This window comes from Neodiprion lecontei, chromosome 3 (genome assembly GCF_021901455.1).
Source record: "Neodiprion lecontei isolate iyNeoLeco1 chromosome 3, iyNeoLeco1.1, whole genome shotgun sequence".
Taxonomy (NCBI): Eukaryota; Metazoa; Arthropoda; class Insecta; order Hymenoptera; family Diprionidae; genus Neodiprion; species Neodiprion lecontei.
The window spans coordinates 1,717,456-1,742,215 of NC_060262.1; the positions used below are offsets into that span (position 1 = coordinate 1,717,456).

A 24,760-nucleotide genomic window follows, 5' to 3' on the forward strand; every position below is an offset into this window, starting at 1 on the left:
TCAAATTATTAGAGGTATTGTAGGTTTCTCAGAAATACGATTTACACATTTTAAAAAAAAAAATAACAGCGATTATACTTTCAAGTAATGAACAGACCGGTATCTCATTTCTACGATGCGTAACCCGTGTATATTTATTATTATACATCACACGCGCGCGTTGTATAATACGCAACGCGTATATAAATACATCAATTATTTATCATTCGACTGTACGTATAAGGATTCTTCATTAACACGACTATTAGAAAATACATCCTGAATTGTAATTCTGGCAATATATGTATCGTATGATATAACATAGATGTAACAAGGATGTACGCAAACAGGCTGTGAATTATTACGCTGTGCGTGAAAACCGTCAAAATTGTATTACCGAAATTTTGACGCGCGTTTGAAACGAAAATAAATTTTTTTTTTTTTTTTGACTTCGGAACACTCTGATCTAAATTTTACGGTACGTAAAACACCCGTCTTTAATCCTTTTCTATGTCTAACTATAAAAATGGTTTTGGTATACCTCCTAGAACAACGTAACTCCGACCTGTTTCCTCTCGTACGTTTTTTAACATCAGGTTGTTTATACCGTTCCCATTAAATCTATACTACGCGAAATTAATCGCGGTTCATCGGGGAGTTTCGCACCGTGTACCTCGACACGTATGCGATTAACGCACGTGTTAGTTGTATATACATATATTTATAGCCTAGCTGCGTCGTCGAAAGGACACGGAAGTGGCCAAATGACGTACGAATGACGTCAGTCGGATCGGTCAACTGGCTGGCAGAGTTTCTGAAGGTTAATCTGCGGCGAACGGATGGATAACTTAATACATTATAACCTATTATATCTTTGTACAATAAAAGTGACTGTTCTTTTTTTTTTTTAATTTTGAACATTTTTTTAACAAACAATTGAACCTGCGACAAAATACGTGTACTAAAACTGTAAAAAAAAAAAAAGTAATGCTTGTTTTTTCGCGGATCTTAAATGGAAAACTTTGCAACCCTTGCGGGAGGGTTTAGGACTGAGATGAAAATCTGTGCTTTGAAGGAAACTTTGATTGATTTATTTATTGATTTATTTGTTTGTTTGTTTATTTATTTATTTATTTCCCATCAATCTGCGGGGCGGTCAAGTCAGAATTCGATAAAGTCTAATTAAAAAAAAATCTATCCTAGTACACGCATGTGCCGCATCTACGCGTAAGATATACGTGAAGGCACCAGCAGCAGCAGCAGCGTGGAAATATACGCGAGAGACAAACAGACGCGGCCATGTTTACGTGGAAGGTGCGGCCACAGCCTAATAACCCGAATGAAACCGGACACACGCGCTTCGCACGGTTAGAGAGTGAATTAAGTACAAGCAGCACCGAGGAGGGAGGAGGGGGAGGGAGGCAGGAGCGGCATGCACGCGTGTATCCGTGCCGAATGTGTCTGCACCGCGAGTGTCACGTTCAATGCGCATACTCACGCATGTAACATGATGTATGCATGTGCCTGAAATACCGCGCGAGCTGATAAAAAACAAATGAAGTAAGAAGATGGAGAGAGAGAGAGAGAGAGAGAGAGAGAAAGGAATACGCAATAATTATTCGAAGGTGGTTTTCGACGAAGTCTGTAGGCCGCCTTTTTTAACAATGTGTGTCAATGCCTCCGAATACACGCGGATACGACGACGCGTAGGTGTGCGACCACTCGGTTTTATTATACACACGTGTGGAGAAGTGGTTACGTTATGCCAGTCAAGAAGTCCGGCTCGAATAGTCTGGAAACGTGTTAATGGATACCCCTCTTCTATCTCTATCTCCGTCTCTCATTCTCTTTTCACGATCGTCGCGTTGGGTGGTGTAGGAATTCGCGAAGCGTCGGCGGTCTTTTAAATCGCGCGGTTCGTTTCGTCGAATCTCAATGAAATTGCATTGTTCGTGAGAAAAATTTGAAAATCGTAATCGCACGCTCTCTTGTTTCTCTCAGCGACAATGAGCATGTGCGTCTACAGTATCGTCGTTTATGTTTCGATCGATTCGATCGCGCTCTTTTTTTTTTTTTTTTTCGCTAGGCACGCGCGTGGTCACGTGCAGCTGGACAGCGATATTAAAGAGCGCATCGCGCCTGATTATACGAAATTGACACATGCACACACACGTGCAGACAGACACGAATCGAGTATCGAGGGTGATAAATAAATACACATGTCGATTGGGTATTTGGTCATTGCAGGATCGTTCGCTCACCTGGAGCCTGGCGGCGATCTGTGAGAGGTGATCCGTGGGCGAAGAGACGCCGGGGATTCCCCCACTCCCGGTTGCGTCGGGGTCCCCGTTCCTCTTAGCATCGCCCGCTACGAAGGGTTCGAGGATTTCGATTTTGAACGGCACGAGGACCTCGTCCCGTCTGCTCGCTCTCCCGAAAGCGGCGGCCCCGCTTCTCCCCTCGGTAATCGCCTCCGTGGGGAGGAGGACGTCCTCCTCGGAGAGGGAGAGCCGCGCACCGAATATCCTGAGTATACTGTCGGCGCGGCTTTTCAACGCCCCGACGTTTTTACGTGGTACGCGTACGCGCGGGGCCTCGCCCATTTCTCTGACATCTCTCCTTAGTTCGCCCTTAGTGACGACTTCCTGCGCGGCAATTTCACCCCGTCGAGACGTCGTTCACCGATACACGGGCGACCATCGTTCTCGATTGATTGCCGCGATACCCGCCCCCTTCTGCCGCTCAAAAGTAACCCGAAACGAAAACGACGGCCCTTCGTAACTCCGCTCGCTCGCTCGCCCGCTCGTTCGTTCGTTCTTCTCTTTTTGTTGTTGTTCACACTCGTCGACCGACACTCACACCAACGACCCGCGCCTTCTCGATCCCACTCCTTGACCCACCGTCGCCACACCGCAACCGGGACGATCGTCTCTTGTCGGACGATTCGCGAATCCTGCGCCATCTCGAGGACCGCGTGTCGAACTATTCCGAACTTGGATTGCGCGCGAAATTCAAACTCGAAATCGGACGCGAATGTGAGGATTAAACGTGAGTGAACACATTCGGAACGTTTACTTTGCGCTCTGGCGAAGATTTACAACTTAGTTCAATTTTTACCTAGTCTTGAGCGGTGCAAAAGATGCACACCGATTTACTGAAAAACAAATTTTCATTGCCATAACAAAGAGGTTGATAAAATTACGAAATAAAACTTGTCCATTTTTTTTTAATAACAGTTTTTTATTCAGACACGTCGAGAGTTTACAGCAGATAATGCTTTTATTTATATTCTCCTTCTTTTCCCTCTCTTATGCTTTACAATTTTAGTACGAAGTTTATCTCGAGAACTCTCGCTCCATTTTTAATGGTAAAAAATTCAGTTTACGCAATCACTATTCCAGTTCGACTTACTGTTAGATTTTCTATGTTCATTTGCGTCATTTTTGCCCATTGAAAATTTTCTTTCACCAACCTTGAGACTTTGAACAATTTAAATAACAGATCACAATACAAATTTAAACAATAAATATCTTCTCTCGACTTTTATACACTTGCATATATTTTTTCTTTTTTTTTTCTTCATTTGACACAATCATTTCACCAGTTTTAACGACGTACACAGAACGAAATACTATCACAATACAAAAAGTACAAAGAAAATATTTGAAAAATGATCACAGAATTTATAAGTATATGGACTATGTATCCTTCATTTTATCAGAATTTTATCAAATTTCATTCATTGGTAACGTAAAAATTCATTACCCAATTATCTCGTGTATGAACTAATAGAGCAGCGAATAGGACAATGATTTGTTAAGGAGCATCGTTTACGTATACTATCTTTTGAAAACTTACCCTTCAACCCAGTATATTAGTAGATCTGTGTATACAATTCAGTTATTAATTCCACACCACCAGCAATTTCGCTCAACTATGTAGGCATTTATTATTATTATGATTTTAAAGAATTAGGACGGATTGACCCATCCTCCAAAGGCAGATTCCAACTCTCTGGCAACCGCGAGACATAGATGATCTTGATAGGGTGCAGCAACAACCTTTAAGTAAAGGAAGAATTTTTTTTTTTGTTTCAATGGTAACTTGTTCGAGTGTTTATTCCCACTATAAATTGGACATTCACCTGAATTCCAACGGGAAGTCCATTTTTATCTAATCCAAGAGGCACTTGGCAAGCGGGAAACTTAAGAACGTTGAAAATACACCAATAACCAAAGTTGAAAGGTTTAAAGTATGCAGAGTAATGATAACCTGCCGTAAGTGGCGAGGAAGGATAGAAAAGCACTCCGTTATCACCCAGCTTATTCTGGAAATGAGAAAGAAAAAAAAAAAGATACACCTTCTATTAGGTATCCAAAATATGTCGAAAATATCAGTTTCCCTACAAGATCACACGCAATACGCATGTGCCATTGATTTCCAAGAAATTTCCTCACCAGTAACTCTACTTTGAGATTCTCAGTCGTTTTTTCAGCCCACTCGCTGTTTTCTTTGGGTAAATAATCATTGTCTATAAGCTTAATTATAGCCGCTAAGGTTAGCTGACTTCTGAATGTCAACAGATTCACAAGCTCTGCTTTTGCAGTGGTACGGTACTGAAAAAGAGAAGGTCCGTTACAGAACGAATAACACCTGCAAAATGAGTTTGGGTAGACACGTGATTACATCTTGAATGCAAACCTGTTTATTTGTTATGTTCTGATTAAATTCTCCGACTTCTTTTGTCATCCAATAACGCCACAATCTGTAACTATATTCAGTTCCGGGCAGTTTGACCTGCGAAAAAATTCACAAAAAAACTTGTTTCTCTGTTTGCTTTACACACGAAAAAAAAAAAAAATACACATAGTTCAAAACGCCATCTGCACCTTAGTGGCGGCACCAGTGATTCCTTTGAAATGATCTACGGCGTTTTTCATGGCTTTTCTCAGCGATCCACTAACTTTGCTGCATCTAATATCGCCTGACTCTTCTTGATAGAAAATTTGTAGTGTCTTCAAGTCGACAGGTTGATCAAGTTTAAGCTTGGAAATATTATCACCAATGAGAACTCTTAACAGAGGATCCAGGTCAACGGCTTTTTTGCATATCGGGCCAGCTTCTACCATCGATATGTCATATTCGTTTTCTCTGAGGCCAACGCCCTTCATGGGTGTCAAACCTGATCGAAATCAATCAAATATAATTTCATAACGTACGTATACATAATTGGAAAATACTCGTACAGCTCATCTTCCCACCTTCCGAAGGCTTGTGGCCAAATACTCCGTTGAAAAATGCCGGCATTCTTATCGATCCTCCAATATCGCTAGCAATAGAGATCGGCGCACCACATGACGCAATTATCGCACCTTCTCCTCCGCTACTTCCCCCAACAGTTCTGGTCGTGTCATAAGGATTATTTGTTTGGCCGTACAAGTTATTTCTAGATTCCGTCCACATATTCAACTCCGGAATGTTTGTTTTAGCAATTATTATCCCTCCGGCAGATTTCAGGTAGCCAATCACAGTCGCATCTTCGGGGGAGCGATAATCGCGACGAAACATTGAGCCCATTGTGTGAAGAAATCCTGAAAAAGTGGATTTCCTTGTATCGTTTCAAGGAGTTGTAAACTCCAGAATGTTCTCAGTTTACCTTTTGCCTCATTGCTCTCCTTGGTGGTAAATGGAATTCCGAGGAAGGGTTTTGTTATCTTGAAAGACGCAGGGTCTGGATGCTTGTTTATCAATTTATCAACTTCTTTGGCCTCTGCGATCGCCTGTTCGTAACGATCCTCGACAATGACGTTGAGGATTTCCTGTACCTCTTTGCATCTTTCGATAAAGGATTGCACGACTTCCTCAGCAGTGACTTTCTTGTTTCTATAGTAGAAGTCGATGAAGGAGAAAGAAAAGGCATCAATCAGAGTCTTGGATTCGAAGAGACGGAAAGGCGCGCTATTCTTTCTTCTCACCTTATTTTCTCTGCCAAATCTACCGCACTCTCAAGTAATAATTTGTTTTTAATAGGCCCTACTTTGCGTATCTTGTTTTGATAGTACAATTTGAAGCAGAAATCTACTACCAAGTCAAACAAACTGTGAATTTGTGTGATAAAAATCCAGAGGAGTTCGAGCGCTAGTTGTTTCAATGCTTTTCCTAGACTGAGCTGCTGTTTTTGGTGCGGATTATCTGCCTAAAGAGAAAATATTCTTCGATAATTACAGCAGGCTCAAGCATAAAACTGATGTTTTCTTGTAATAGAAATTTCGCATATAAACATTGACCTTCTCAGATAAATAGATATACTTATGTGTATCATTTATATTTAAAAGAGAGGAATTCTTAGATCATCGATAACAGAATTATGATCACACATAAAACAAACAGGTTTAGGCTAACTTTAAGCCAACCTTTGAACTTCCCGTATTCAAACTAGTTTTGAGCTAATGTAATAATAGTAATGTGAATTATAGTAATAATAGTGCTATTATCTCATTCGAAGTTTGGAAGTCAAACATCGTATTCGTGACCAGTAACACAAAACACTATGCGATACCAATTTTAATTTGCATCCGGTCATCCATTCTAAAGGTATTACTTTTTATTTGTTGTAATTTCAATATTTAAATAATTGAAAAAGTACTGAACCGATCAAAGCCAGAATCTATTCAGTTCTAAGTTTGAAAAGACGGCGTCGATTGCGATCAAAATCATAAAAATTCGGTAACTCATTTTCGAGATATCGTCGAACAAAAATTTGATCACATATTCAAATTGACACGCAGCGTCTATTTGAAAGTAAATTTGAGATGATTTTCTACATTGAAACATCGAGATTTATTGAAAATTCGAATTTTTCATTTTCAGTGTTATTACAATAACTTTCTTTTCCCTCTGAAAACAGAGAAACGGGAAGTTAAAAAGTGAAAGTCACTGCGCGACAGTTAAAAATAAAATAAAATAAAAAATAAAAAAAAGGAATAAAGTTGACCGACACTGGCAGAAAAACAGTAAATACTTGCCTTATTATCCTGTGCTTTGCACATAGTCGCAAAGTCGTTGTACTGTGAGAAAAAAAAACCAAGTAATACTGTGTTGATGTAAATGTCACCAACTTCTTTGAAATCACTGTTTACAGACGATTATCAATTCTGAACCGCGATATATGTTTTATTCAAGCATCAACCACTTTTACTGTAATCACGCTACCAGCGAAGCACGACTTTTGTACTCCGGGACACCGTTGACTGAAGATATTATCTAACTGAGCTAAGCGCGTGAATTCAGGTGGGCACAGGACGCATGAATAAAATATGTAAATGTAAATCACTATGCCGGTATCTGACGATGAGCAGGTGAATTAGGTCCAAATTTCAAGGCAGCGATGCGGCGGTGACAAGGAAAATGGAACGCTGTGATTGGCTGCAAACTGCGGTGATTCGCCTGCGCAGTGAGCCGTCGAAACCTGGAGCCAATCACAAGGCTGCATTTTTATCGCCGCTTCGATGAAAACAGAGCCAAGCAAGGCGCGCACACGGAGCATGTAAAATACACAACCCTAACCTCAAATTTGGAGTTAACCGATCAATCCACGCGGGTTACGAATGCGTGCGGATAGCAGTAGAGTAAAAAAAAAAAAAACTCACCTCAATTATTATTATGAGCGATTACGAATTCGAGGGCGGAAGCGACCACGAGGTCTCCGAAAGTCATTCGAAGCTACTGGAAGCCGTTACACAGCTCGACAAGGGACAGAGGTTAGTTTTTGTTTTTTGAGGTTAAGTGAACGTCTTTGACGTCTTCCTTGTTTGACAAAGATTCTGTTTTACGTTTCAGGGTGAGAAAGGCCGAGAGAAGCGAGCCGAGTCTTGAGGTCTCGGAGTTTCACTTGGTGCAGAGCGGCATTGGTCGTGGAAATGCGGTTCACCTACGAGACCTCGCCAAGGCTCTGGGCAGTCGTGCGACCCATGCGGATATCAGCCGGAAGCTCAGAGCAACCCAGAGAAAGTCCAGGACGCTGTCAAAGCCGCTGGAGAAACCGGCCGCTGCCAGAGTAGGTTGCTCGACAACGCCGTTAATCTTCGCACCGGACTTCTGCCACTGATCAATAACCGTGATTTGTTTTCTTTTCAGATAAAAAGGTCCGTTGGTTTTGAGAATGTGAAAAAAGAGCTGGGAAAATGGGACAGCATTGTATCGAGAAATCGAACAGCCGAGCATCTCCACTTTCCTCTGAAACAGGGCGGCATGCGGCTAGAAACTTCCAACGAGTTTCTTAAGCGTTTCAAGATTCAGTCGGAACTGGAAATGGAACTGGCGGCACTAGAACCTGTTAAGAAAAAACACGATGAGGAACGGGAGAATGAGGCACCTATGAGTCTGGAACAGATTATAGAGAGGAGACAAGAGACGGCAAGGTTTAGAGCACAGCAGGTGAGATTTGCGGATACTCTTCATAAATTTCAAACGTATAGAAACAATCGACGAGCATTTTTTTTTTTTTTCAGTCATACAGAGAGGCGAAGGCTCATCGCCAAAATAAAATAAAGAGCAAGAAATTTCATCGTATTGAAAGAAAGCAGAAAACCAAACAGCAGCTTAAGGAATTTGAGGAGCTCCAAAAGACTGATCCAGAGGCTGCTTTAGCCAAACTTGAACTATTGGAGAAATCCAGGGCGCAGGAAAGGATGACTCTGAGGCATAAGAGCACCGGACAATGGGCCAAGAACAAGCAAATCAGAGCCAAATACGACAAAGAGGTAAGCAAGCCGAGCAATATTTACAAGAATTTGGTTTTGAATTTTGTTTACATTGCAGAGTCGCCAGGACTTGGCTCAACAGCTCTCGATCAGCAGGGAGTTAACTCAGAAACTTAGAAATAATGAAGTTGAAGAGGATGACGAGGATGAGGAAGACACACGCGTCAAACCTCTGACCGAAAGCGAGAAAGAGAATCCTTGGACAAACAACATTAAAAATCAATCGGAAATTGATCAGTTTATAAGTGGCTACAGAAAGTACTGGGACGCAAAGAATGAGGAACAAAAATCGAAGGAAAGTAAGGAAGTTAACGGCACAAATGGGCTGCCGGAAACACGGTCGGAAGTCGCAAATACTTTTGAGGTTCCACAGATCAAAGATCAGCCCGCGACGTTGAATCCGGTAGAGGAAATTATTGTAGAAAATCCGGAACTAATGTTTGACGATGGCTCTGAAGATGAATCAGGAAATGATAGTCAAGGTGATCTATTTTGCTTTTCACCTTGTATATAATGGCATGGAAATTTTTTTTTTTCACAGTAGCTACTTTCATCATTAGTAATTCTCACAATTATTCCCCGTAGATAAAGAAGAGCTGGTTAAAAAGCCATTAGAGCTAATGAAGAAGAAACGAAAAGATGCTGAAACTCTGGCGACAAAATCTGCGAATAAAAAAAGAAACAAATCGCCCAACAAGAGAAAATTTAACCAAAGAGTTGAAGCAGCAGGTACTTCGCTTTGGATTGTGACCCCATCACCTGGTATAGAAATTGATGAAATATTCGACACCGTCACGGCTAATACGATCGAAAAATGTAGTGAAAAATTGAACAATATGAGAGAAGCCTTGTCTCGCGGTGTAAAACGAGGAGTAGACGAGCGAAAAAAGAGATCGACGAAAGAATACGAGCCAGATCTTGGTTTCAAGAATCAGAAACAGCGGCCGATAATCGACGAACAGATGGTAGAATCGGCAGGAAGAGGCGATTCTGCAAAGAATGACGAAAGGGGGGAGCTTCGGAAGCTGGCCATCACCAGAAGCACGGGAGTCGAGGCTAAACCTAAAGAGGCGGAAATAGATCCGAATAAGTTCATAAACGTAAGACCAAAATATCTTAAGACGCAAATGCCAGACGTGGTTACAGGCGGGGACGAGGGACTGGATGACAGCGAAGTAGACGAAGCGATGGATGACGAAAGGCATAATTTGATAAGCGAAGCGTTCGCGGACGACGATGTGGTGGACGAATTCAGACAGGAAAAAAGCGACGAGGTGAAGAAATCGCTACCCGAAAGTTTGGACCTCACTTTACCTGGTTGGGGTTCTTGGGGTGGGAAAAATCTGCAATCAGTATCGTCGCGGAAGAAGAGGAGATTCATACTCAAATTTCCCAAGGACGCCCCTCGCCGCGACGAAAATAAAGGAGATGTGATCATTATCGAGGAGAAGGATCCTAAGATAAAGGAGCATCAAGTGAACGAACTACCGTTTCCATTCACCAGTGTCAAGGACTTTGAAGCCAGCATTCGCGCACCCATAGGCAGAACTTTTGTACCAGAAAACGCGTTTAAAAGGTTAATCGAACCCAACGTAAAGACAAGGTTGGGTAAAATAATTGAACCTATGGACGAGGAGGCTTTGGTAAGTACAAAGAAAATGACTAAGAACAAGAAAACGGCGCCACCTCAGAAGAGAGGAAAATATTCGAGGAATAAGAGAGTCAACTCAAAATCGAGAAAACCGTCAGGTTAATTGCGATAATGAAATAAGTTAATCAATTGCGGAACTATTAATTAATTTTACACCATCTATGATTACAATGATCTATTTCAACGGAACTGAAACTATGTACATAATCGTGTAACGGTTGAATAAAAAAAACTAAATCTTCAACTCCCCTCTCGATATCAGTCGATGTATCGTCTATTCTCTTTTTAGTTTGACTGCGACCTGATATTAAAAGCCTTGAATAACAAGATAAGAAAGAATAGTTTGTTACGCATCAGGCGCAATCAGTTTTTCACAACGTAGAGACGAATTTCAGGGAACGAGAGGAGCCAAGTTCATAAAAGTATGTGACCTGAACTATTTGGCACGCGGAGGAAAAAAAATAACTAGAAGATAACACAAGTCGCATGTAATTTGTGTGTATGCAAAAAATTAGAAGTAGCGCCATCCGTTAAAAGCGGGAGTAAAAAAAAAACACACGCATACGTAAGGGAAAAAAGCAAGGACAAGTTAAACGAGGGCGATAATAAACCCAACAGGGAGGAGAACTCGAGGCAAAGTTCATTATTCGCCATTGTTGAACGACGGTTCGAATATTGCGCCGAGGAAAATGCGCGCGCAGTTAAAACTCGGGCCAGGATTGGCGGAGGGCGACGATTGGGGGATAATCGTTGGCGTATAGCTGCGGTGTAGAGAGAGAGGAATAATCGAGCGTTTTGTTGCTCTTTTTTATTTCAGTTTTGCAAAGTCCGTTGGAGAAGCCGGTGGTCATTTTTACGGAGCGGTCTCTGAGCCATTGAAAGTAGATAATCTCGTCGAATATCGAGAACGGCGAATTGACTCTCGTCTCTGATTGTTCCGACGATAAATATCAACTAAAATATACATACTTATTAACTTTACGCTTTCCGGAGGGAAGGATGGCGGCTAATACGGAGATCCGGACTGGCAGTCCTGCCGATCATAGCGGTGTGCAGTTTTTCGAGGGGGTCGAAAAGCTCCTTGAAATTTGGTTCACGAGTACCGAGGACGGCTCGGACAAACAGCGTGATCTTCGCAACATACCTCGGTAAGTATAACCACGAATCATCAACTGCAAAATAATATTACGGAATATCGCTGATCAGCCCTTTGCAGAAACGACTGGCGTCGCGATGCCTCGGCACCCGTCTAACGACATGGAGTTTCGTACATAACGTGTACAATATAATAATACGCGCAGATAACGCACACGCTCCACTCGCTGTCACAGTTCGCAAAAATTCACTCTGACGTAATTTTTTCTTGCCAATTTTCACGCGCTACTCGCGCTTCACTTTCCCCTCTCTGTTACTTCATCATATTTATCATGCACACACGTCGAGCATCTTGCGATCCTCTGTTGCTATAAAACGATGTGTAAATTAACCGTTCAAAGTCCCAAGAGCGCTAGGAATTATGGCAAAACTACAGTAGCGCAAATTTCTCCTCTGCCAATGTATTTCCTCTTTCCCTTTGCCTGTGACTATATTCAAAGTTTCACCCATTTTTCACTTATAGCCCGCTGTCTTACCGCATCTTTCCACCTTTTTTGCGCGCTGCGTAATCGATTCCCTCCCCAACTGTGTGCAAGATTGTTACCCGGTTTACGGGGCAAAAATCTATACATCTCACCATTTTTATACTATGTATGTATTCGTGTATACACTAGAGACAGTCTAACACGACTATAACATCGACTGTTAAATTCGCTTTACCAAACGTTAAAAATAATACCTCTGAAATATGTTTGTTGAAATTAACAAATTTCAGTTGAACAAAAGGGGGTTGGACTCACCGATACGTATAGTTCACACCGTCCATGGCGTTTTGTTATAATTCTTACAATCGGCTCTCCTCGTCACACAACCGGCAGCATATTTTCCACAATCGCGTACAAGCGTGATCAGTGCGATTCACATCCATACACTTTCGCAAATTCCTTTGCACAATGCACACACGTTTCGTTATAGAACGATTTATATATTATTGCACAAAACGCACGGGTGATATGTGATTGTTATATTTCTAGTTTAACACGCGAGTTCGAATGAGTCTATCGATTATTTGATGTTTTACTCGGTTTATTTGTATCCGTATAACGTTGCAGCGAAATAATTGTGACGGTACTGTGATAAAAGGCGAAAGAACAAAAACGTCGCGAACATAAATTCTTCTTTATACTGTGGTAGATTCGAAATTCACTAATTCACTTTTTATTATTGTTCACAGGCAAAAATGGGAGAATCTTTTGAAAATCGTCCGATGCGAGATAATCAGCTTCTGTCAGAACGATCAAGTCGACGCGTACGTGTTGAGGTAATTATACACACTGGTTTATATCAACACATTGCGGTTTAAACAAAAAAAAAAGTCATCCGATTATATTCCGTCGCACTCTTTGGCGTATATTTCAAAGTGTATTATTGCTAGTTTCACGTTTTTAGACTAAGCGCCTTAGAATTATTTTTATTCACGATTTAGGTATCCTTCGTTCGGGTTGATTAAGAAAGAGAAAAACCAGTTAATAATCGCTCAACGGACGCGTTTTTCTCGTGGTAATTTGATCTCGTTACTCGGATAACAAAACGGCGTGCAAGAACGTGAAGCTGCGTTCGATTGTTTGTTACGATCAGGGGCAAATGATGGAAAAAAAAGAAGGCCGGGGAAAAAAGAGAAACGCCGGTATGCAATTCGAGCGCGAAAGACGAAATCGTAATCGATATACTCTCGCGCGAGAAGAATCCGACCTTTTTTTTTCTTTTCCTTATCTTACCAGCGTTCGTTATCTGACAATGAACGAAAAACGCGTATCAATCAAAGGACAGAGAGTTGGAGGATCCAGTTGACAGCATTCGATTCCCGCCGTTTGAACTTCGAGAATATTCAAAACGAACTGTACAGCTGATTCTGTGGGCGCGCCCTGCAGGCCAAGAGTGGAAAATTACAAGAGACAAATGGGCCGACGTTTTTCAACAGGTTAATACGCGCAACGCCACCTAAATGCACGCGTCTAGAAATTCGATATATAATACGATGGCCGACGATTGTAATTTCAGCCAGAGAAGCGCGGAATTGCTCTGTCAGTATCTTCCTTTGATTCTTTTCTCTGATTACGAATTCGGCCAGTCGAGTTGCTCGGGATGGAGAAAACACACGACGCGATTGTTTTTTGTTTCTCCGCGAATCGTCTCGAATGTCGGTTGCTATCGATCCACGCGATCGATTAACTCGCTTCCGTTTGTTTAAATTTCAATTATCCACCGACACGATTGGTGGTTTTGTAATTGGAGTAATTATTCGTCCGGTTATCGTACGAATTACGGTTCCCGGACGAATATACGCAGCGATTTGTAATTTATCCTCGTATTCGTAGTTCTGGTAGCATAGTTACACAGTTAAAAAGCGCAGTTCAAGCTAGAAATCTTTCGAGGTTGGCGATCGAGTTTTTGTCGAATTACCGTATCAAATTAATTAATTTTGACCGGTTAACAGCCTACGCGAGTTCCTAATAGATTAAACGAAGACGTCAAGAGATTAGAAAAATGAACCGAGAATGGCAATAATTTACAGAATTTACGATATCGCGACTTGAAGTAAAATCTTTAAATATCCTCTTATCAGAACTAATATAGTATGTCGCCTCAGTGTGAAACGTGTATGTACATACAAACACGGAAAGTTTATTATTAAGTGAAACTAGCAATGAAATTATGTGTATTAATAATGAAATCGGAAATAAAACTTTTTTGAACCTATCATTTACCGGATATCTATATTACCAATTTTCACATTCAGTCGAAATTGCACAGCTGTAGCAATGGATTGTATATTAATTTTAGTCATCCCAAAAAGAAAAATATTCGTTAACAAATTTGCTCCAAATAAATCGTATCATTTATTTGATAGCGAAGACTATTACGCGCTGCTTGAATGGAGGTCAAACCATAGCACATATTTCAGATAACCGCGAGAATCTACAGTCAGATAGATTAGTCGTCAACGATCAGCACTTTTGATAATCTCTTCTTGCAGGATATTAAATTACATTTTTTTTGCTGAATCAGAATTGTAATACGACATCTGTGGCTCAAGCTTAAGCGATCCCATCTCAAAGACGTGCATCCGTATTGTAGGTCTTGATTATAATCTTCTTCTCCTACACTAATGAGAAACCACCTCTCAACTTAATGTCCAAATCTAGTCGTTTATAAAAATACAGAAATTATTTTTACTGATAGAAGAAGGCATTTTATTTATTGAGTTGTGCTCAGCTTATCTGTCTCGACTCTGCTTGTGTCTCCAGAAGTTGGACCACGTGTCCATCCAATTACACGCTTTTAGCGAATGGTTAGCACATCGCTTTATCGAATCAGACGCCACAGGTCGCAGTTTATAGTAAACGATCGATAACCCTACATCATTTACAACCATTTCTTTGTTACAAGTTCTTTACAATTCTGATCTAACTCTTGTATTTCCTACGATTTACAAAAATTCTCAAATCAATCATCAGCATTTAATTAATAAAAAGAAGTCGATTTACTCGTGGCTCAAATACTTCAAAATTCAATCGATGTAGCACATTCATTTTTATCTTCAACTTGTTTTATTCATGATCCAGAACAAAGTGCCCTAATCAACTTATTCAGCACTATTTTATTACTTTTGAGTCATTATATAACATGCATCATTTGGTATATGGATGACTTATTCCTGAGACTTTTTTTTTAATCATCTGCTAGTTGACTAATCAAAATCCTGCATTTTAATACGAATCACATTGAAAAATTGGGAACTGGGAGACGATACCTAGTCTTAAGGACTTTGATGGGCCGTTATATTGCAGAGATCAATACCAGGTTGTGAGGGTAAAGGTTGCGCCTGCCATCCGCTCCCACGGTACAGTCGTTAACGCGATATTTCTCCTTCCGCAAATCACCCACTCGATGCAAGATTACTCCTTACCTGTTCATTTGTTGAGTACCGCTGAGATCTGCAGTTATCTTATTTGTGTTCTAATTTTCATATTTTTCACAAACGATGATGCATTTCACAGAATTCCTAACATTTTGGACTTTGCTTCTGTATAAGACAATGCCTGCAATAAGGTCTGGATGAATGACCGTTGCTTGAACAAACTTGCTATTATTTATACTTTGATAATGACCCTGTGCACTTTTATCTCTCTTCTTGGCATGATCTCACAGCAGATAACAGGCTCTCTATTCTCGCACAGGCCAGGGTTGGACATTGATCCAACAGAGTTTGCCGAGTAGATCTCTTTATATACACATTTTGTAGCCTTAAATTGTCTTCGTCCTAGCTGTAAAAGATGAATAGCTTTAACGATTGTTATATTGATATACACAAAATTTGTTCAAGATAATCTTGATCAATTAGTAATGTGGATTATTTGTATAAACATCATCTATTTACTGCGGTATTTAAAGTTTTTCTAGTCAATTAATCTTTACAGAATATTTGAGAGCAGGATTGCCAAAAATTTTTATTAACAAAACTTTACAATCGATCGCGATAATTTTTTTTAAATATTTAATTTATTTAAATAAATGTTTTTATCTGCAAAGCTTGTCTATATTCTATACAGTTTCGCCTGTGTATTTATATTAACACGGAAGTATAGCGTAACTCGACATACCATTGATGATGGAGTGAGCATTAAAGAACACACTTGGCTTCCAAAGAGAGAATTTATTTTTAGCATAAACCTACCCGTCGCTAGATGTAGACAAACCTACCCGTCGCTAGATGTAGACAGACTTTGAATGTCATTGCCACCAAACTGTTGTTTTGAAATGAGAACTATTCCGCGTTTTGAAATCAAAACATCACTACAGAAATATATCTTGTTTAATTTGACAGACAAGCGTCCAGACAAATCTGTGTTATTCGTGTAGTTAGATGATTACTGGTAGCTTAGGCGCAATTTACCATCGCTGTAAATAAAATTGTCGCTATGATTTTCCTGAGTCAATTCATCGTGACTCTCTTAGCAATTCCATTGAGTGGCAAGGATGCCTGTAACTGTAATAAATCATCAAACAATAAGGTTTTTATGTCGCCACTTATGTATCCTCAAGCCTACGAACCGCCCGTTAAGCTATTAAATCGTCTAAGAAATAATATTGAATGATGAAAAACAAAGCTACAGACCTTAGAACGTTAAAATTGATGTTAAAATAATAGATTGAAGATTTATATTAATCGTTACAGCGAAAGCAGTATGTTCGTATCAAAGAGACGATTGATCCTAAAGACCTGCGGAACCACGACTCCCCTCCAATGCTTGGAGCCGCTTCTGAGCCTTGTCGAACAATATACAGGATTTGATGAAGTCGAGGTGAGTTGACGTCCGATCTAACGATTCTATCAATGGCACGGATTAAATTCGAAAAAATATTTTCCAGCTGCCCGATTGTCATCAGTATCACTATCATCATGTCCCATCAGTAACAGTAATTTCATTTGTTTCGTCAATAATTTTACTATGATCGTACAATTGACTATGCGTCTGTGTTTCTCATTCCAATTCGAGCACGCTTTAGGAAACATTGTCATCCGTATCGCACCCGGCTCAGGAAAGAAAAATAAACTTGAAATATTGGGAAGAGTTGTAATTTTCCTTGCATCGTGTAGGTGGATATACTTAGCTATATAACTTGACCTAGTGCACGGCTAAGTGAAGCGTACATATAAGTCAAAGGTTGCTGGCGTACCTGTTGGTTTATTGATCTCTGCTAGCCGCACCAAAACCTTTCTGTATATATAAAAAAAACTACATACGAACAACGTCACCCATCCTGCATTATAAGATAGCATCGTCGATGTACTTCATTATCTCAAATGTATAATCTCCCTGTGTTCTAGGTGCTGTACCCAACTCTCTATTTGAATAGGATAATGTTACTCCTGTTCAGATGATCACCCCAAACCCATGATAAACTCTTAGAAGCATAGTAATATGCTCTTTTTGCGTATGATGAGAAAAATAAACAAAACTGAATACACCGATTCCTCCTACATATATATTTTGAATATTATCATCGTAGAATCGTCGCTGTTTTTATTTTCGTTTAAATTTAGACCAACGAGCAAATTTACGCTAATTTCTTAGAATACCAAAGGGTATGGAGTTGAGGTCACTCTTAATTGCGGCTTATAATGCGTTATCATAATTAACGAAGCTATGTTTGAAAATTGAAGCACGTACACGTATAGAGTTTGTCACAAAAAGAAAAAAGAAAAACAACAACCTGAATTAATCTTATCATTTTCTATACTTTAGGATGTCTTTTACTCACGCAAAAACTACAAGAGACCCGAGCTTCAGATTTCGCCGCATCAAGCTTTCGAAGAAGAAGTTGCTCTACTCGACACCTTCTTCGAAGGTGGGTACACTTATACTTTTGTGTTTATCGTCCTGAAATCCTGATCACCTATTTATCAACTTTCCTTTATTCCAAGCACTGGCACGTGCGCTACTCAGTACTAACTTTATTTCCAGACGGCGAAGCCTACTGTCTCGGATCTGTGGACACGGATTGCTGGTACTTATACACTTTGAACAAAGAAAAATGCTCGCAGACGAAGAGCGACCCAGATCAAACGTTGGAAATTCTGATGACACACTTGGACTCAGAAGTAATGTCTATATTCACGAGGGACGTTTGCTCATCTGCTGCTGAAGCGACTGTCAAGTCAGGAATTGAAAAACTTATTCCGAACATGGTCATCGACGACTTCTTGTTTGAGCCTTGCGGATATTCCATGAATGGCGTAATGAAAAGTGTAAGTTTGATTAACGTTTTTATAAGTGGATAAACTTTTCACTTTTGAATTGGCAAAACACGTTTCAATGTTTCATTATTTAATTTTTTACAATGCGCTAGTCAAATAGTTTAAAAAATAAACGTTCTTTTCAATGAATGCGAAAAGGCCTGACTGAACAAATTTTCTGACATATATTTTTTTTTTGATTTAGGGCACTCCAGAACTGCCCGAAGTGAGTATTATTTACCCAGTCGTTACTCATGTCCGTAAACCGACAAGCTTTGAAGGTTTGCGACACTTGCTTTAAAGAATGTAACGTAAAATTGATTTTCATTGCTAGTTGCGCATGCCAATTGTTCCCTCATTCATTGTCGTTACTTGTCTACGACAAGTTTGAAATTAAATTACAAGGAACGTTGTTGCAGGGATGTTACATGACAATTCACATAACACCAGAGCCAGATTTTTCCTACGTGTCGTTTGAGAGCAACATTCCACAAGCGTCTTACAACGAAGTGATTTGTCGTGTGCTGGATACGTTTAAACCTGGTAAATTTGTCGTAACCGTATTTGCGAACAAGGAATCCGTCGCCATTGATACTCCTAAGGAACTAGATCAGGCCGATAAGCTGAGTTTTGGTGGGGACTGGCTGTGCCACGATGTACAGTACTGTCGGTTCAAAAATTATGACCTAACTTGTGCATTCTACTCAAAATTCCCAAGCTGAGGGTTCATCGACGCCTCGCTTGTCTGCCATTCGCATCAGACATGCAAGGCAAAAGAACCTTCATTCGCCAGTCCCATCCATAACTTATCCTCAATCCCAAAGCCTAACAATACGTATCCTACGAGTAGATATAAAGGCACTAATCAGTCAACAAGAATAAAATATCTCTCACCACAGTCTGCAAAACAGTCGTCGAGATCTCCGGCGACAATTCCACGACCCACAAATGGCAATACGCCAGCTTTTATTCCCACCGTAACACAAGCAGCAAATAAATCGGCAGCTCGCTCAAAAGTCTATCGCAAGGCTTCGGTGAAACCTCAGGAAGATCTAAATGAGAAAAAAATAATTCATCAGGCGCGCAGTTTTTCAACAGATATTGCACGGTCCGAAATTTTTGAATATTCAAAATGTTATTCGCCCGATGAAAACGATACGTCGAAAGAAATCTCTTCTCCGAATGATACTAAATTTAAATGGAACGAAGAAGAGGTACACATTACCTGCAATCCTCTCTCCACGCCGTACCCATATTCAACTCCATGTCACAAACAGGAACGCGTAAGAGTAACGCCGGCTCAGGAAGACGAACCCAAAGCACATAGCTGTGGGAATTTCTTACCGATTCTGTCTCTCATCCCCCTGACGCTTGTCAGTTTTCAGTATCTGAGTCCTAAGATGAAATTCTCATGGTGGCGTAACAAAATTTCGTGAAGGCACGCCTAAAGGGACAAATTATCGCAATTGCGGCGAACAACACGCATTGTTTGGTCGAATTAAAAGGTAATTTGTCAATTCGTTTGAAACCTATTACCTCCTAGTTAGCACTCAGTCCTCGCCAAGTAGACGAAGCCTGTCTCATCGTCACGTGTCTCTTAATCCTGAGCCAGGGCTCCACGTCTACCGAGCACGGAATTTATGTAGTCAGATGTAAATTATAAATGCATCGTTCTCAGGACATTGTTTACGATGATAATGTTCATTTTCTGTAACAAAGAGGTAACATTCTTTTGATCCTGAAATATTTTGTTCCTACATGTAATAACGTGCAGCTAATCACTGATGCGTCGAAAAGTTTATCTTACTAAGCAAAGCAGTTAGTATATATCGATTGAATATAATATCGTACCTTGACAATTTCAATTTCTTAATGCTATTTGAAGAAACTGTAATGCAAGTGAGAAAAAATTGTCGATGTGTAGAGTAATTTTTTTACTCTGTCTTGATTCAAACAATTCTGTTACTCGCCGAATACCTCGTTATATGTATGAAAAATGAGCAATATCAGCAACAAAGAGATAACTGCAAATGTGTATCTAATATAATAATTCTGTGCTCACGGTATATTCCATATTATTGCATGCCATGATAAAATTATAACGTGGTATATTACATTTTAAACTAATAAAATTATTCTTAGTCTGATTGTCTGGATAACAATGGTATCGTATCGAGTAAGCAAAAAAAAGTTGAAGCATAAATAAAAAAAAAAAAAATAAAAAAAAAAAAACAACAACAAGTAATATGTACGAGTAAAAGAAAAGAGAACTTGTCGAATCATCAGTGCATGTCGTAACAAGTAAATAACTGTTAAAACTAGATAATGTTGTAACTAGTTAGTAAATGCAGTTCGTATCAAAGAGACCGGATGTAAATGATGTGTTAGTTTTCCGTTTTAAAACTGTTGAAATATTATGTATAATATGTCTTGCGCGCAAAGGTTCTTATAGTCTTTTTTGTTCCTCTTATATTTATTTATATACATATGTATTATGTATACACACACACATATATGTATATAACTACATATATATATATCCATATCTATATCTACCTGTTAATTATTTTTATAATTATAAAAGTTATAGAAATCACAGGGTACAGAAGCGACTACTGGAGATAATTCTTTATTGTAATAATTCTTTATTGTAGGAAGGAGTAAATTAGTGTAACGAAGTAATAACGCCGTCAGCATTTTAATAATAATAACAAAGAAAAAATAAATAAATAAAAAACTAATCAATCGTGTCCCTAAAAACGAGCGAGTGCTTTTGGAACGATGCTTCCTATTATTGAAATTGTCATACCTAATTATTTGCTCCTTCAGTCAGCTATGCCACAATTTTATGCCCTTATGAACAAATTCCGGGTGCAAGATTTGGTAACTTTTATTTATTTATTTTTTTTCACCTTTTCTCTATAGACACAATTTCTTATATCAACGTTGTTACAAAAACTTTCAGAGCTTTTACGACTAGTCGACTCAAGAATGCTTGTTTAGTAGTAAAAAAAAAAAAAAAACCTGATATGGATGAAAATGGCAAGGGATTTGACAGGTAAATAGGAATCTAGTCCTTAATCGTAGTTTTAGTATACGCGATGACTATCTACGATATTTGAAAAGGGCATTTAATTTTTTGTTTTTAGATTTCATATTGCTTACTTAATTTATAGAGTCTTGATCTGCAGTCCCTTGTCATGTTAGTTTTAACTCGAGTAAGTTTCATTGTAAACTGTACTTGTCAAATTAAGATGAAATATAGAAGATATCATTTCATGAATTGTAGATAACGGCCCAGTTTTTCTACTCGTTAGTCATTCCAGTGGATGTAAGAGAGCATGCGATGTCTGAGCATTAATCATATGAGTATGTCATTCGTGAATTGGAAGTAAAACGATGATTGTATTGTACCGTATTGTGTGGTCGTTAGGATAAATTTAAGCTTGTCTTCTGTTAGCGTACCAAAGCAGACGGTAATCCATGTAAAACATATTCTACCCGATAATAGACTTAGACTGGCGGTTTGACATGTATTTTTTTTTTGTTTTCTACGTTTATTCTATTTTTTCATTTAACTACAATAATTATTACCTTACATTTCTCTCAATTATTATGATAATATTTTTTTTATCACCTTTTAACGACACCTATTCACATTTGACAGTAGGAGAGATTCGTCAAACGAAATGCCTACGTTGGCGTTATATTCTGCTCTCTTTGTCTCTGAAATCACTGAAAACACAAAATAACTAATAACACTGATGCTACTTCCAGTAAAAAATAGTCAATATGTCATAGTAGTAGCGACCGATGAAAACTCTATGTTGAAACTTAAAATACTGGTAACGCAACGGTCGGCGACTAGTCATTATATTCTTAATTGTAATCTCAAAACAAGCTATCAACCAACTAGGTTTTCGATTCGAAAAATCGACAGCTCTGAATTTTAAAATAAGAATAAAAAAAAAAAACAGTGAGAATTAATAATTAGAGGAATGCTATCATTATTATTAGTGGTTAATTATTATTATTATTATTATTATTGCATGTGAATTAAATTAACAGAAAATAATTTGTGTATTCTGTCTTTAAAATAAAGATTATATTTACTCTGACAATCCGTTCTGGCTTTTAAATTTGTACCCATTTCTTCCAAGATCAAAAGTTGTAATTGTAGAAAATTTACACTACTCTTATTATTTATACTGTTTTGCAATAATCTGTACAGCAATTTTTCGTCGATGTAGAATCTTCTTGGGAGCAAATTTTTTAAATCACATTGCTCAATTCCCTTGGCTCGTTTCGGGCAAGTCGCAAATGCACTCCGTGCAAAATAGCATTTACTCTTGCTCTGAATCCACGCGTCGGCTCATTGTACGTCACTTCTTTCTGTTGTCTCTGCAGCTCAGTCTCGGCATCAAATCTTGCTCGTACTCTGTCCAGAGCTGAGTTAAGAAAACGTTATTTTATTAATAAGGCAATGTATGACCAAGTGATTTGACTGTTTTGTTACCTCGTTTCAAGTCCATTTCGTCCATCTCTTCGTTATTTATATTTGTTAATTCCTTCCTGAACCGCCTTGTTATTTTGTTCCTAATATAGTCAGCCTCGATCTCCTGCTTCGTCCGAGGAACTCTAAATCTTATGCAGCAGCACAGTGCTATTATGATAGTTAACAAAACGGAGAGAACCATTCCAGCTAATTGCCATACCCGAAAACCAGCCACGGTTTCGTCTTCGAGCCATTCGTTCACGCCACCGTCGCCACAGTCTCCATGCCTTATCGGCACTTCGTTCGGAGAACAGGGTGGCACGGTCAACGTCGAGGAAGCGGAGCTTGGCATTGTCAAATTTGTTTCTTTGTCCATTGAAAATTCGGGTGAATTTTCTATCTGTTCACATAATACACTGGGTCTTCGTTACATTGTGTCGATATATCTTGACAAAATCTTGGCTGCTTAAATTGGTAAGTGAATAACTATCTGCACGGAAAAACCCCTGGCAGAGGACTTTATTTTCTTTTACAAAAATAAAATTCGTTGAAAAGTGTTCTATTAGTTGGCACAGTTGTTGCACAGAGGCATTTAGTTCAGTGTATTCCGGACGAAAAATCCTATCTCACTGAAAATGTAGAATGGGTTTGTGATCAAGTTGAGTGGCATGGAGGGTGTGGCATGGTTACTAATGAATATTTCCAACTGGCACTCCCTAATTTACTGCTTCGCATGATTCAACCTATTCTTTGATCAAAGATCAATATCTCCGTGACTCCGAGGAGAGAGTTATTATTGCCATTATTAAGTTTATGTCGTCATTGGAAAGTATTAGCAAACTTAAAAAGGGGCTAAATATTATTTGTTTGTTTTGCACTGCATTTCGTTATTTGTAATATTTTTTTTATTACCTTATAATAATAATTATTATATAATAATAATAGGTAAAGATTGGAAATAAAAATAATCATTTGTTACAAAAACAATGTACTATGTTACGCGGGTACGACGCAAAAAACTACGTCGTTTAACGGTATCCACTTCATTTTTTTATTTGTTAAATTTCTTGATTATCTGTTATCGTTTCTTTTCGGTCTGAAGCTTTCTGTTTTTAGATTATGTACTAGTTTCTGTTTTCAATTTCATAATTTTATAATTACAGTAGATAGGATCAGGGTAAACCACAACATTTTTTCCAGTTCCAATATTACCTGGCGTCACTAGTCCGTATTTTCATTACAGAGTTTTCCTAAACAGGAGCTAGAGACGTCAGAGTGTTTGTGCGATACAGGATAGTCATGTAGTTTGATCAAAATGAAACCACTGAAAATAGCGAATTTTCAAACAGTTCCCACACATCGTCACTTTGATCGCAACAACTTGGATGCTACTTTGTCTAAATGACTAGCGAGTAGTGCTGACGTATGAGAAAAGGTTTCGATATGCAAAAAAAAAAAATACCTTCTTTACAATAGTCAGGAACAAGTTTTGCTTTCTGCAATTGGAAAGATCATCGTGATGATGAATATTATTGCAGAATTTTGTAACTCAAATATTCCAACTCAAATGTCCCAAACGTCACGTATTGGACTTCCTATTTTTTTTTGCTCAATTTCATTTTGAATATGAGTCAAGGTATTTAAAATTTCCTCGTTCAAATTCTGATTTTGAAATGCACTATTTCAACTACGTTAAGACTGAACACTTATCATTAACGTTGCTAGTTCGAACTAGGGTGCTGTTGTAAAATTAGTTTTAAATTAAATATGTTCATACATCAGAATAAGTTGGCTCAAACTGAGAAACTAAAAGTTTAGTAAAGGTTATTGTAAATATCTTTAGTTAAATTATTGAAAAAGAAATGCATTGAAAAGTACTTATACACAAAAAATTACTCGAAGTTAGGCATGTTAAATGCAGTAGAAGGTACGATGGCAATAATTAATTAATAGTTAAAGACGAAATTGTAAATATT

General features: G+C 38.9%; 5 protein-coding genes across 7 annotated transcripts in view; 2 read left to right on the forward strand and 3 right to left on the reverse strand.

The window, feature by feature from the left end:
• Positions 1–2,886, reverse strand: part of LOC107226941 (endoribonuclease ZC3H12A) — a 35,505-nt gene extending 32,619 nt beyond the window's left edge. Inside the window, exon 1 of the mRNA XM_046734676.1 lies at positions 2,241–2,886. Within this exon, the coding sequence (XP_046590632.1) occupies positions 2,241–2,582 (342 nt within the window). The 5' untranslated portion in view covers positions 2,583–2,886. The remainder of the gene's footprint in view (positions 1–2,240) is intronic.
• Positions 2,887–3,435: 549 nt separating this feature from the next.
• LOC107226950 (fatty-acid amide hydrolase 2) lies at positions 3,436–7,340 on the reverse strand. Its single transcript, XM_015667938.2, has 9 exons — positions 7,005–7,340; positions 5,955–6,175; positions 5,636–5,862; positions 5,241–5,570; positions 4,869–5,161; positions 4,681–4,776; positions 4,437–4,595; positions 4,124–4,306; positions 3,436–4,040 (listed from the first exon to the last, which is right to left on the reverse strand). The coding sequence occupies exons 1-9, from the start codon at positions 7,026–7,028 to the stop codon at positions 3,951–3,953; spliced, it is 1,623 nt and encodes a 540-aa protein (XP_015523424.1). The 5' UTR covers positions 7,029–7,340; the 3' UTR covers positions 3,436–3,950.
• A 150-nt stretch (positions 7,341–7,490) lies between these two features.
• Positions 7,491–10,633, forward strand: LOC107226953 (U3 small nucleolar RNA-associated protein 14 homolog A). Its single transcript, XM_015667942.2, has 6 exons — positions 7,491–7,739; positions 7,819–8,035; positions 8,116–8,415; positions 8,490–8,741; positions 8,800–9,223; positions 9,327–10,633. Exons 1-6 carry the CDS (start codon positions 7,642–7,644, stop codon positions 10,493–10,495), a joined length of 2,460 nt encoding a protein of 819 aa, XP_015523428.2. The 5' UTR covers positions 7,491–7,641; the 3' UTR covers positions 10,496–10,633.
• A 569-nt stretch (positions 10,634–11,202) lies between these two features.
• On the forward strand, positions 11,203–19,150 carry LOC107226947 (S-adenosylmethionine decarboxylase proenzyme). Of its 3 annotated transcripts, none has more exons than XM_046734680.1 (7): positions 11,203–11,540; positions 12,722–12,808; positions 16,727–16,853; positions 17,799–17,901; positions 18,018–18,301; positions 18,495–18,570; positions 18,709–18,912. In XM_046734680.1, exons 1-7 carry the CDS (start codon positions 11,392–11,394, stop codon positions 18,765–18,767), a joined length of 885 nt encoding a protein of 294 aa, XP_046590636.1. In that variant the 5' UTR covers positions 11,203–11,391; the 3' UTR covers positions 18,768–18,912. The 3 variants fall into 3 exon arrangements, with proteins under 3 accessions (XP_046590636.1, XP_015523420.2, XP_015523419.2); XM_015667933.2 differs by having other exon boundaries at positions 11,205–11,540; positions 18,495–18,515; positions 18,709–19,150; XM_015667934.2 differs by lacking the exon at positions 18,495–18,570 and having other exon boundaries at positions 11,204–11,540; positions 18,709–19,150.
• Positions 19,151–21,602: 2,452 nt separating this feature from the next.
• LOC107226929 (transmembrane inner ear expressed protein) lies at positions 21,603–23,665 on the reverse strand. The gene is made up of 2 exons (XM_015667908.2): positions 22,806–23,665; positions 21,603–22,737 (listed from the first exon to the last, which is right to left on the reverse strand). The coding sequence occupies exons 1-2, from the start codon at positions 23,158–23,160 to the stop codon at positions 22,562–22,564; spliced, it is 531 nt and encodes a 176-aa protein (XP_015523394.2). The 5' UTR covers positions 23,161–23,665; the 3' UTR covers positions 21,603–22,561.
• Between the last annotated feature and the right edge of the window lie 1,095 nt (positions 23,666–24,760).

What these genes read in the sequence shown, in the direction of transcription:
- LOC107226950 (XM_015667938.2), bottom strand. Translation starts at nt 7,028, where the DNA reads ATGTGCAAAGCACAGGATAATAAG. An exon ending in ATCTCAAAGTAGAGTTACTG is followed by an intron (nt 4,307 to 4,436) that starts GTGAGGAAATTT and finishes TCTCATTTCCAG; the next exon opens with AATAAGCTGGGTGATAACGG. An exon ending in GACTTCCCGTTGGAATTCAG is followed by an intron (nt 4,041 to 4,123) that starts GTGAATGTCCAA and finishes CTTTACTTAAAG; the next exon opens with GTTGTTGCTGCACCCTATCA.
- LOC107226953 (XM_015667942.2), top strand. Translation starts at nt 7,642, where the DNA reads ATGAGCGATTACGAATTCGAGGGCGGAAGCGACCACGAGGTCTCCGAA. An exon ending in AGAAACCGGCCGCTGCCAGA is followed by an intron (nt 8,036 to 8,115) that starts GTAGGTTGCTCG and finishes TTTTCTTTTCAG; the next exon opens with ATAAAAAGGTCCGTTGGTTT. An exon ending in CAAGGTTTAGAGCACAGCAG is followed by an intron (nt 8,416 to 8,489) that starts GTGAGATTTGCG and finishes TTTTTTTTTCAG; the next exon opens with TCATACAGAGAGGCGAAGGC.
- LOC107226947 (XM_015667933.2), top strand. Translation starts at nt 11,392, where the DNA reads ATGGCGGCTAATACGGAGATCCGGACTGGCAGTCCTGCCGATCATAGC. An exon ending in CAGGATTTGATGAAGTCGAG is followed by an intron (nt 16,854 to 17,798) that starts GTGAGTTGACGT and finishes TCTATACTTTAG; the next exon opens with GATGTCTTTTACTCACGCAA. An exon ending in TGAATGGCGTAATGAAAAGT is followed by an intron (nt 18,302 to 18,494) that starts GTAAGTTTGATT and finishes TTTTTGATTTAG; the next exon opens with GGCACTCCAGAACTGCCCGA.
- LOC107226929 (XM_015667908.2), bottom strand. Translation starts at nt 23,160, where the DNA reads ATGGACAAAGAAACAAATTTGACAATGCCAAGCTCCGCTTCCTCGACG. An exon ending in CGAAATGGACTTGAAACGAG is followed by an intron (nt 22,738 to 22,805) that starts GTAACAAAACAG and finishes TTCTTAACTCAG; the next exon opens with CTCTGGACAGAGTACGAGCA.